Source organism: Labeo rohita, chromosome 4 (genome assembly GCF_022985175.1).
Source record: "Labeo rohita strain BAU-BD-2019 chromosome 4, IGBB_LRoh.1.0, whole genome shotgun sequence".
In the NCBI taxonomy this organism is placed as follows: Eukaryota; Metazoa; Chordata; class Actinopteri; order Cypriniformes; family Cyprinidae; genus Labeo; species Labeo rohita.
Genome location: NC_066872.1, coordinates 37,437,101 through 37,450,591, shown reverse-complemented (window position 1 = coordinate 37,450,591; position 13,491 = coordinate 37,437,101). Strand labels below are relative to the sequence as shown.

Genomic DNA, 13,491 nt, shown 5'->3' with positions numbered 1-13,491 from the left:
CAAGCGCAGAAAACCATTAGCACAAATAAAGCTAAAGGAAAAAAAAACTAGCACAGACTCCATGAAAAGAAGAAATCTTTAAAAATATTTATAACTGGTCATACATGCTGATTTTTAATGGAAGCCCATTTTCAGCACTGAAAAAGAATTAAAAAAAAAAAAAAAAAAAAAAAAAAACACTATACAAAAAAAAAAAATTTCGAATTTTTATCTCACAATTCTGACTTTTTTCTCAGAATTGTGCAATACAAATTCACAATTCAGAAATGTGAGATATAAACTTGCAATTGTGAGTTCTAAAGTCAGAATTGCGAGACAAACTCACAATTATGACTTTGTCTCAATTATGTGATATAAACACAAATATGAGTAATAAAGTCAGAAATGCGAGATAACTTGCAATTCTGATTTTGTTCCTCAATTGTGTGATATAAACTCACAATTGCAAGTTATTATGAGAAAAATTTCTCAACTATGAGAAAAACCTACAACGGTGACTTTTTACCTCAGAATTGTGTGATACAAACTCAAGTGAGAGAAATAAAGTCAGAATTGCAAGATAAAAACTCGCAATTCTGACTTTCTCAATTCTGAGATAACTCGCCAGTTATATATTGCCAGTTATAAAGACAGAATTGCGAGATATAAACTAACAATTCTGACTTTTTTTCCAGAACTGAGTGATATAAACTCACAATTGCGAGAAATAAAGTCAGAATTGCAAGATATAAACTCACAATTCTGACTTTTTTCTCAATTGTAGGGCTGTTCGATTCCAAAAATGTTGGAATCGAGTCCGATTCCGATTCCTGGTTCTGGAATCGATGGGATTCGATTCCAAGAATCGATTCCTCACTGTTGTTTTCGATTCTTCTTCGATTCTTGTTTTTTTAGATTGGAGGAACCTAATTTCGCCATCACTGTAGGATATAAAAGTCATAGAAAGTAACCTTTTCATAATATGAAGCTTTGTTTTTATAAATTATGATACATTTCTGTATTTAAATTTTTATCTGCGTTGCCCATGAAATTAGTCATAGCCCACAGCAGTGTACATGTGTTTATTGCATGAATGAAACAAGACGTGTACGGTTCAGCTGAATGATGTTACTTCAACCGTATGCGTTGCACAAAATTAACAAACTGTACACTGAAACAAAATAACCAGAACATTAACAACAACATTGCTATAAGAGCTTGTGGTTTATCTGTCAGTCAGACGCTCACTCTCCGCCACTTATCTGTGCTCTCGGTGCTTTCAAAATGATCACAGGCTGATAGAAAGGTTAAAAATAGCATTTTATTTAAGATGGAAATAGGATCAAGACCCTCATCACGTCATGATCTATTCTTTTGTGCAGCGCTCATGTGGACAACATAAGCCAGTTCCACCGTAAAATAACTTCTGAATCATTTTTGAACTGGTTCATTAAAACGATCTATCCAAAAGAACCTTTTTGTGGAAACGAATCAGACTTCTAATCACTATTAGCGAGCAAAGCTGCATCTTCAAACTCAGATATGCTCAGTACCGACTCCTTCCATTCAGTTTATTTTCGTGAATCGACGTTCAGCGCCATTTGATGACAGCAGCCAAGATATGCAGCCTTCGTATGATGCAGCCGTTCGTTTGAGAGGCGCCCATATAAGCTTTGTTTGAACTGAAAACGGCTCTGAATGGGGAGTCGATTCCTCTGACGGAATCCTTTGGAATCGATTCTTGATTCCCAACGCCTCGGAATCGATTCTTTTTGGAATCGATTCCCAGGCCTACTCAATTGTGAGACACAAACTCGCAATTGCCAGTTATAAAGTCTAGTTTAGAGTGGGAAAAAAGATATTTTCAGAAATGTTTGTCTCACAGTTCTGACTTAACTCACAATCGCGTGTTATAAAGTCAGAATTTTGAGTTTATATCTCACAATTCTGACTTTAAAAAATAAAAATAAAGTCAGAATTGCGAGTTTATGTGAGAAAAAAGTCAGAATTGTGAGACTGCATCACAATTCTGAGGGGAAAAAAAAAAAAAAAAAAAAAAAAAAAAAAAAAAAGTACATTGTTTATTTATTATTATTAAAACTACTATAAAGAAGAATAAAATAAAGAAAAATCTAAACCATTTTTGGTTTATTAGCTATTTATTTATTTATTTATTTATTTATTTATTTATTTATTTATCTATCTATCTATCTATCTATCTAGCTATCTATCTATCTATCTATCTATCTATATAAAGCTGACCAAAAAAAAAAAAAAAAAAAAAAACAAAACAACAACAACAACAACAACAACAACAACAACAACAACAACAACAACAAAGCAACAGCAAAATACAGACTTCAGACTTTAACTAGCCAAACATGCAGTTGTTTTTTGCAGCTTCATTTTTTGCACATGAACCACACTATTGAGGAAATTAAAAACAATCCAAAACATTTTTGTTGTTTATCAACACAGAATACAGCTAACAAAACCGGAAAAACTGCTATATATGCACAAAATAGCCAGAACCACTTTAATCCACAAATTAAAAACAACTCAAAACATTTTGCTTACTATTTTCATCTTTAAAACGTTATGCAAGCAGCTATTTACAGAGGGTTCGAAAAGTCTGAAACCTCATTGAAAATCTGGGATTCATAATCTAACTCAAACCAGGAAAATAAAATTTTAGGATGTTGATGTAAAACATCGTGCCGTAAAATGAATGACAAATACATTAGATTCTACTTTATTTCTAAACTACTCACATTTAATAACTAATAACATTTGTGACATGGACCGTGACACTGACCATAATTTGTAATGGAAAAACTGTAATAAACTAGACAAATGCAAAACAGAAGCACTTTCACTGGTGGACTTGGACTGTTTGTCTTTGGTCCAGCAATACAGATTAAAGCAGATCAATAAAAAAAAAAAAAAAAACAACACTCAGCAGCGTTTAATAAGGCTTGGGATTTGACTCAGTCGACTCACTCCCTCCTAACAGATGACCAAGAGCACATGCTCCACAGGAACCATGATCACCCAGTGATTAACCTGTCAACCGGGATGCCCAATTATCACTGCATGACACTGTGTTGATGAATCCCCTTTACATCCACACACACACACACACAAAGCTCAACAGGATTATGACTGTGATTAATCTCTACCTGAGCAGAAGGCATCAATTCATTAGAGGATTTGTCAGTCACATGCACACAACTGACATTGAGAACGGAGGATTTATTTTTGTGTGCTCCCTTGATTCCAAATTGGCACAAGGCTGGTGAGGAAGCAAATTAACAAAAGGAAAGAGGAAGACAAAGACAAAGACAGGCAGAGAGTGCTGAGAGCGGGAGCTGCCGAAAGATGATACACAATCGTCATCGATCACACAGACAGCAAACAGCTACGAATGTGTGTAATCTGTGGGGGCTTGTGAGGGTTTGAATTTCCCCCTACTGTGGCGAGTTTTTATGCCCACCTATGTGTTTGCGGGAGAAGGCAGATGCCAGTGCAATGTGACACCGGTGCAGACAGAGCTCATAATTGTTGGGCTAAAATGCGTGTGGTCCCTCAGCCCGAAGTTATCATCATTAATGGAAAATATTATGAACACAAAAGCTTACAAATATGGCGGTTTGCGAAAGAACAAAACTAAACTTATAAATAAGCACTGCAGTATATAAACAAATTGAATAGAATACAACCTTTTAATCAGTGCCGGATGATCTGATTTAAACAATATCTCAAGTCTGACCAATAAACCACCCAGGAAGGGTTAGTCTGATCCAGCGAACGTTTCTGACTCATATAGTGACGCTAGTTACAACTTACAGCCAAGTTGACTTTATTGTTGCTGGGAATTGAACACATAAAACTTTAAACCAAAATCTGATTCAACATTATTTTAAGAAAAATGTCGTTTCTGATAAACTGTGGCATATTTATAGACAGATGGTACAACGTGATGCTATTAGTAATAAGTAAATAAAATGATGCAGTGTGATGCTATTTAAAAAAAAAAAAAAAAAAAAAAGAAAAGAAAATCAAATTAACTCTCAAATAAATATATGAATAAATATAGTAGGTAAATAAAGTAGATAGAAAAAATGAAGAAAATAAATGCAGTGTGATGCTTTGTTAGTAATATAATAAAAAAAAAAAAAAAACTAAAAACAAATTAATACTCAAATAAATTAATTAATGAATAAATAAAGTAGTAGGTCAATAAATGACTAAAGTACATAAAAAAATAAAGAAAATAAGTGATGCAGTGCGATGCTTTATTAGTCATGTAAAAAATGATAACTAAAACCAAATTATTACTCAAATAAGCGAGTGAATAAAGCAGTAGGTAAATAAATAACTAAAGTACATTTAAAAAATAAAGGAAACAAATATTGCAGTGTGATGCCTTTTTAGTAATGTAAAAAATGAAAACTAAAACCAAATAAACTTAAAAAAAAAAAAATATGAATGAATAAATAAAGTAGTAGGTAAATTACATCAAAAATAAAGAACATAAATGATGCAGTGTGATGCTTTATTAGTAATGCAAAAAAAATGAAAACTAAAACCAAATTAATTCTCAGATAAATAAAGGAGTGAATAAAGTAGCAGGTAAATAAATAAAGTACTTTTAAAAATAAAGTTAATAAATGATGCAGTGTGATGCTTTTAGTAATGTGAAAAAGTGAAAACTAAAAACAAATGAATTATCAAAAAAATAAACGAATGGATAAAGTAGCAGGTAAATAACTAAAGATAAAATATATATTATGCAGTGTGATGCTTTATTAGTAATAAAAAAATAAACTAAAAACAAATGAATTCTTAAATGAAAGAAAAGTAGTAAGTAAATAAAGTACGTAAAAAAACATTAAGAAAATAAATGATGCACTATGTTATATATTAGTAATGTAAAAAATAAAAACGAAAACAAATTATTTCTCAAATAAGTAAATGAATTAATAAATAAATAAATCAGTAAATAAGTAATATGAGGGATAAAATCTAAAACCAACAGAATACTGAAATTAGTCATTTTCAAATGAATAAAAATATAGTAAATAAATAAATCCATTTATTCATTTAAAAAAAATGATGCAGGGTGATGTTATATTAGTAATGTAAGAAATAAAAACTAAAACCAACAGCCTGAAACTAGTCATTTTGGAATAAATTAAGTAGTTCACAAGTAAATTAGTAACTAAAGTAAATAAATAACGCTGTATAAGTAATGTAAGTAATGTAAGCTATATTAGTAATGTAAGAAATGATAAGCAAAAAAATGCAAGTAAATAAATTACTAAAGTAAAAATTGCAGTGTGGTGCTATATTAGTAATATAAGGGATGAAGACTAAAACCAATAGTCTATTAAAAGTCAGAAAGAAGTAATTTCAAATAAATCGATAAATAAAATAAATATAAATCAGTAACCTGCCTCAGTCCGATTTGCAGACCAGAGCAGGCAGACTCCATAAACATGCCAAAAAAGAAAAAAAAAAAAAAAAAAAAAAAAAAAAATGAGCCATATAAAGGCCATGAACTGGGAACTTACAGGAAGACTGAACGGATTACGTGTATCCACACTCAAAATATTTTCTGGATTTTAACCATCAGCAACCATATTCTGAGGTCTGTTGAACATTAACCTGGATGGGAAGTTATGCCTCAACTCTGCAAGACCTCAGTACTGAGGTTTTCATCATGTGTGAACACTTCATAACTCAACAACTGCTCTGCTGAACCCTTTGATCCAGGTTTACACTGGTACGTCTTCTATAAGGAAACATAAAGGGGTTCTCATTTCCAAATCCAAATTGATTATTGTGATACCATAAAAGTTTGAGACCCATATAGTGGCAAAATAAAAGAGAATCTAATTGTAATGACCACTCACGTCTGAACAAAACTAATGTCCTTTTCTGCTAAAAGAATCAGTTATTTTATATTTCCAAGTACAAGGCCAGATCCCATGGTGGTATATCGACACCAGTGCTAGTCAAGCTCAATAAAGGCGACATGCTCTGACTATGGTCTTTCACAAAACTCTGTAGATGATCCACTATTTGGAGGCTGGTGTCACAGGGTTGGTACATGAGGGGTTTCACTTTGACTGTGGATTCAGATGGTCTTCAAATGTAAGGGTTTGCTGACAGCTCCTCAGAATTGGCCACAGAAGAAAAACCAGTACAAATCTGCAAGTAATCAAAGCATCAACCCCCAACACACAGTACAACATTGACACAAACTCCCATAGAGTGTGCATAAATCAATAGGGATGGTAGGTTTGAGCTTAAAAACTTACATGTGTTCTACACTAGTGGAATAATACAGCACATTTGGGACGAGGGGGAAATGCGGAGTGTTTTAAAATGCAACCATTTCTGCTGGCAACAAATCAAACCTTTCAGTCACCCACTCACTCTGCATCTCGTTCACTTTGCCTCTGGCTCACTAGAACCACTCAGAATGATTTCAAAATTCATTTTGGTACTTTTGATGAAGCCCATCTGCCTCTCCTTCATAAAACATATCATTTCTGTGATGTACTTGTCTTGGTTGTCTGGTTTAAGCACTCTCTTCAGCCTTCAAACATCTCAAATTACCCTCTTTAAATCAGTCACTCTTCACTGCATCGCTTATGCTGTGTTCCATAGCAGTCAGTGCTGAATGACAGCGGTTTGGTTAGAAGAGTTTTAAAGAAGTGCTAAATACGCTGGTGTCAATGTGGATATTTGGGATTATAACAGGTTTAATACACACTGAACTGAAGAACTTCATGGAGAAAAGATTGAAGATACTAACAGGGTGTGACAAGAGCTTCAAAGTAATGCAAATGCATTGATCTGTTATAAAATCCAGCAGCCTTTAACTCTGAGATAAAGTCTGAGTAGACTTGATATGAATTCATTACACATTTAAAGGGGTCATCGAATGCCCATTTTCCACAAGTTGATATGATTCTTTAGGGTCTTAATTAAAAGTCTATAACATACCAATATATCAATGGTTGTGTAAAACAACACCCTTTTCACCTTGCCAAAATCAGCTCTGCAAAATTCATCCTGTTCTGGTCGAGGCTGCTTTAAATGTTAATGAGCTATGCTAGCCCCGCCCCTCTCTTTTCTCTGTGGAGTGACAAGCCTGTTTACTTTAGCTGCATTAAACCGCGTTTAGCCACTAAGCTCCAGCATCGTAACAATGGAGGTTGGACTGTTACAGCTGATCTGACGCAAGACGCTCATGTCAATCAATTATCGTGGGAGCGGCCTAAAAACCACTGCATGGATTTTTATCATTATAGGGTAGATTTGTACATACACTGCCACCACACATTAATGCGCAAATAACACGCATCCAATGATATAAAATATTACAATAAAAATTTTTAAATATTAAATATTGAACTACTATAATATTAAAATAAAAATAAAATCATTTTTAACATTTAAAATAAAAATGTTAAATGAAATTAGCTATATAAATATTTATTTTTAAAAAAAAATTCAAGAAAAAAAAAAAAGTAAATTAAATATATTAAGTAATTTATATAGCAAAATTAAATAGAAAAAAAATATAGCAAAAGTGCTTAGTGTAAGATGACTATTTCATGAAAAAGGTTCAATGTTTCTACGACATAGATTGGAGAAATACATAATGTAAATTCATTATGTTGACTTAAATTCTTTCCCAGGCCACCAATGACCACATACCAACTTCTAAATCGATAAAAGAGACAATTTCAGGAAAACTCTTTGTCCTAAAATCCCAAGAGCTTTAATAAAATAACAGTCTGACATTTTAAAAGGCATGAGAGCATGTCTGCAACAAATGATGTGATAAAATAAATGGTCTGTTGCCAACTAATATTAAGGCCTGTAATAGCAAGGATTAATGTCATAAAGACTAGTCTAGATAGACCGCTTACACAGTGAGTTATATTTGTGTCAATGGCAAATGTGTGACATTTTATTTGAAACAAACGCGCTGTCAATCATTATGGCCCAAAAAAATCAATGTGATCAAAATGCATTATAAAGTTTCATACGAGCATTGAATTGCACTTTAATTATTATAAAGCTTAGAGTTATTAAGCTTAGGGTGTGAGAGCTCTTTAACACAATCTATCAATCACAATGCACGCACAAGCGCATAATGAAACACTCCTTCTAAAAACCACAAAGTACTAAAGAGTCTCTCCATTGATAAAACACACATGTGCACCAGATAGCCATCAAACCGAATCCAACAATTGAGATACTGCAAAATACTTAGAGAAACAAACAGAAAACATTCCCTGCTTATTTGAAGAAGATATCAAAGTCACTAGGAAACTTAGCTTCTCAGCTCATTCTCTCTTCCGAGGCTTCTCGGCAATAAGAGAAACAATTGGTTAAGCGTGCATGTCATCACACAGCTGGAAAAAAGATGGATGTTTTCTTTATAAATCCCCTTTGAGGCCCATTACGCATTTTTAGAGTCATGTTTAAGGACTGTTACAGATAAATGAAAATTGAAGAAAAAAGGGCAGCAGTGTATGATTGGTTTGAATTAAAAAACTTATTTTGCACAAATCTTTCATTCAGCTGTGTATGAATATTGCTGATGTCACCAAGAGTCAACTGCAAGCAGTAGCTGCTCTACAAGTAGAATATGCCACTGAATTAATCAAAAACGAACTTAAATTTTGGGGGAAATGTGAACAGACATGGGATAATCAGTGAACAACATCCTCTGGAAGTCTCTTCACTAATAAAACTCCAGCATTCAAAACAAACAGTAAGATTTTATCTCTCCAAGCAACGTGAAACTCATCCAGAGGGCAAAAACAATGTAAGCGAGGTCCTATAACTCACAGTCAGAGTCATGGAAAATGCTTTAGAACAGCACAATTGGCACGAGATCACATGTCGGCTCTCAAACATTGCTCTGAAGACATGTAAAAATAAATTTCCCCCAGTAGGATTAACACTGGCTGACGTCTTCTGCCTTCAGTCGAGTTGCGCATTTCATACCAAGAATGCTTTATTCCCTTTTTTATTGATATTACCATTGGCGCACGGAGTGTGGACAAGCCTCCGTACCGTTCCAAGGAAAAACACTTGACGTGATTAAGAAAACAGAGACGGGGCATGGTATTCCAGAGCTCTGGAAGCCTAGGATTGCAACCGCGCTTCAACAGCTGGTGCATGACCACAGTCAGAGACACAAACCAGTCCCAGGAGTCGAGAGAGTGGAATCACAGAAAAACCAATCACCAGATTCTTTGATTATGCCTTGTGCACACAAACTCATAAATCAAAGCAACTTAAACCCCAGGGAACGGGTGAAGGACGCAGGACTGTTGACCTTTAGGTGAGAAGGTCGATTTGATGAATGACTCTGCAAGGTCAGTGTACTGATTGGGTATCTGTGGTCACTCAAGAGGGATAGAGAAGGATGCATGCATGTGTGCATCTCTAGGGTTTAAATTAACACTGGGTCTCATCTGAAAATTAAAGGTCACGGACGGTGATTTAACATTTACATGCAGTGTGTGAGACATCACACCTACAGATAATTAGTTAGAGCTAAAATTTGCAGTCGCATTAGTGAAACATCTGTAGAATTAATTATATGTGATTGGCAAGTTGACGATTAGACATTACAAGGGTCGTGAGAAATCAAATTTGCCTTGATCTTTTTGGCATACAAGAAGTTTTTGCACCATTAAAACATCTTGCAATTTTCATAACTTAAACGTCTTTCTCATCATAAACAAAGCATTTATTTAATTAAGCTCCAAAAATGGCTTGTTTGGATCTGAGGTGCAAGATGACATCACCCAGACCAGGGTTGACAGGTTTTCACAACAAACCCACCCAATTGCTACTCAAAACTAGTCCAATCACATTTCGAGGGGAGTCCTCCATTAAAAATCGTGTTTCGGGGGCTAAATATGACGTTATTGGGGGTCGCTATAACCCGTGGACATCAAAAACTACCCACGGCAACAGTGTTAAAGTAGCCCAATAATGCGGGAAAACCACATACTTAGCAACACTGACCCAGACACAAATATTTGCATAAACACTGCCTCCAGAGCAAGGCATCGACGAATAGTCATCTTCTCACCATAGGCCCCGTCCACTGGCGTTCAGTCGCTTAATGGCTGAATGCAAATAACGTTAAATGCAATTGTCGCATCGCATCAAAAGCAAATAGAAATTACAATCACTGCCGCTATCTTGTCTACACCAAATACAGTATATAGATGCGCGTTCACTTTCTGACACAGTCCACACACTTGAGTCGATCATCAATAGGACAAATGGAGTGAAAGAACATTTGCTTTGACGTGTTTGGTTTAAAGAGGTCGTTTGCATCTTTGTACAGATATCAGAAGGATCCCAGTGTAAAGGAATAAGTGGATAGTTTATTTTTAATGGCATTCTGGATCATGTCTGAGGATTGTTTGGAGTGTTTTGTTTTGTACAAGACTCAGTGTCATGAAGAGTTAACAAAGAAACATTTGTTGAAAGATAAAGCGGTATTAGATAAGACTGCAGCTGCATCACAAACTGTAAGTAAATTACCTTCATAATGCTTTGTCTGTTTTTTTATCATAAGGAAAGGAAAATCAAAAGGAAAGAAAACTTGCATGCAATAGCGAGGGGGCGTTGATGCTTTTACCTATGCAATGACTTTAACCAATCATAGCAGTGGGCGATTAAGAAGCCTTAAAAAATCCGCCCCTTAAAACAGGTCATTTTAGACAGAGAGTCAGTTTGAGAGTAATCATTTTTACACGTGACCTTGGACCACAAAAACAGTCTTAAGTAGCACAGGTTAAAATTTATTTTATGCCATCATTAGGATATTAAGTAAAGATCATGTTTCATGAAGATATTTTGTAATTTTTTTTTACCATAAATATACCAAAACTTCATTTTTAATTTGTAATATGCATTGCTAAGAACTTCATTTGGACAACTTTAAAGGCAATTTTCTCAATATTTAGATTTTTTTGCACCCTCAGATTCCAGTTTTTGAAATAGTTGTATGCCAAACAAATATTGTCCGATCCTAACAAACCATACATCAATAGAAAGCTTATTTGGTCAGCTTTCAGATAATGTATAAATCTCAATTTCAAGAAACTGACCCTTATGACTGGGTTTTGTTGTCCTGGGTCACATATTTATTTATTTATTTATTTTTGTGCAAGAAACTTTATTAACATTGTAAGTAAACCTCAAGGAGCATATTAACATAATAATAAAAAAACAATCCATATCATGACCTCTTTAAAACAATTATGGCATAAACACTGATGTGTGCAACAGGGTCCTTGAAAATGATCTGTAAAGCCTGATTAGGTTCCACCTGGGAGTCTATAAATTAATCTTGGAATCAGAAGCAGCTGGGGAAGTTTACACAAATTATCACTTTCCTTCTGCATTGGCTACTTTCTAAACCCATCATTTCATGGGTCATTTCGCTACAGTAAACCCACAAAAGATGCCCAGGGTTATGTCTGGCAAAGCATGCTGTACAGGTTTTAATTTCCCAGAAATAAGCACTGATGTAATGATGAGAAAGACAGTAACAGCAGGCCTGTCCCACAGTCAAATACGGGATAGGCTAGTTGTCACCGAGATTATATCTCAGTAAATATGTTTTAGATCAGTCTGTTTCCCAACCACGATCCAGCAGTGCACATTTTGGATGTCTCCACATCTGTTTCAGCCCTTGACGTACACTAAATGAGCTAATGAGCTCAATTAGATCTGTTTAATTTAGAAAAATATACAAAATTTGTAGTGTGTACAGTCACTCCAGGGCAACCTGTCCGATATGTATGCATGTTTGCACAATAAACTACCTTTTACATTATGATTATGTCATGGTAATTAAAATAAACTAATCCAAAATGAAAAATAGTCACTTGAGTGAAAAAGTGAAACATTTCCCCTACTGGCATCTCCTCATGGAGAGGAACAGTTCACGCTAACAATGAGCAAATGTCAAACAACAAATAATTATAGCAACTTGATTACAATATGAATATTTCTTAAATGTAATGTAAGTGGCATAATAAACAAATAAATTAAAACAAACAAACATTGTTTAAAACGTTTTAAACGTCTACCTATAGGTGTTTTTTAATTACTGAAACCATTTTCTAAATAAATTCAGCAAAAGTGATACATTTACTAACTAAAAGCTGTTTTTCCCAAGTTAAATGTGCTTTTTTGACAAACTACGCAACACAATGAGCGCGTACTACATAAACATACAGGTTACTTTTCCAGAGCTTGTGTGAGCAATAGCACATTTAACTAAACACACCTGTCTAAATACTATCATTACTGCGCTTAACTGTTAAGGGGAAGTGATGGAGAAGGACTGTACCTGTCATCATAGCAGAAATCAGCGCTCAGTGTGTTCATATATAGGAGCAGAGCCACCGCGCTGCAAACCAGCTCCACTATCATCTCAACGACAAAGAGGAGAAAAGAAAGTCCAGGAATGAATGACACTGATCAGTCCCCGTCTCTGTTTGCTGTTGTCCTCATTGTTTTGCTCCCGCTGCGAGATGGGAAGAGTTTCAAACACAACCATCGCTCGTCTAACCCATTCTCAGTCCAAGGCTGTGGTTTCAGCCCACATATCTGCTCGTACTGTAGGATTTTGCTAATGAACGGAGAGTATTCGCCTGCTCTTCATCCAGAAAGCCGTAGCGAAACATCCCGTTGCAGTAACACCCTCCTATCAAACACACAACACGCGTGTGATATTTGGAAAAGCCGCGCATGCGCAGAAATCAACTCACGGGAGAAGCATCAGCACCATTCAGCTGAGTCTTGTCCTATTAAATTGATTTAGAGCCTGACCATAATAAACTGCAACAGCTGTGGCTTGCAACATTGTTTCGAACAACTTAAATGTATTGCATTTATTGTAAAAAATACATAAATAACTAAATTCGATTTTTTTATTTTTTTTTTTTTTTTTTTTTAGAGTTTATATCGCACAATGCAAACTTTGTTTCCCCAAATCTGACAATTCTGACATTTTCCGCCAGAATTATGTTTACATTTTTTATTCGTATTATTTATTTATTTTGCCAAGGAATTTAAAAACCTAGTAATTTTATACCTCACAATTCAGACTTACCTTCTCAGAATTGCAAAAAGTCTTTTGTTGTTGTTTGTTTGTTTTATTCTGTGGCGGAAACGGGCTTCCATACACTTCTGCTCCGCAAAGTTGCACAGACAGAAAAGTCATAGAACATTTCTCATTATTACAAGAATTTAAGTCATTATCACACGAAAGTTTTACGAGAGTTTCTTATTATTACAAGAAACCCTGCATGTTTTGATGCTGGAATGCTGGTTAGGTAGGTTTTGATGCTGGTTTAAGTCTTTGACCAGCAACATGACCAGCAAAAACCAGCAAAGGACCAGCTTAAACCAGCTAAGGACCAGCATAAACCAGCAAAGGACCAGCTT

The 13,491-nt window shown here is 34.8% G+C and overlaps 1 protein-coding gene across 1 annotated transcript in view; it reads right to left on the bottom strand.

Annotated features, from left to right (window-relative positions):
* Positions 1-12,808, bottom strand: part of tmtc2a (transmembrane O-mannosyltransferase targeting cadherins 2a) — a 44,233-nt gene extending 31,425 nt beyond the window's left edge. The window contains 1 exon segment of the mRNA XM_051107272.1: positions 12,392-12,808. Within this exon segment, the coding sequence (XP_050963229.1) occupies positions 12,392-12,474 (83 nt within the window). The 5' untranslated portion in view covers positions 12,475-12,808.
* Between the last annotated feature and the right edge of the window lie 683 nt (positions 12,809-13,491).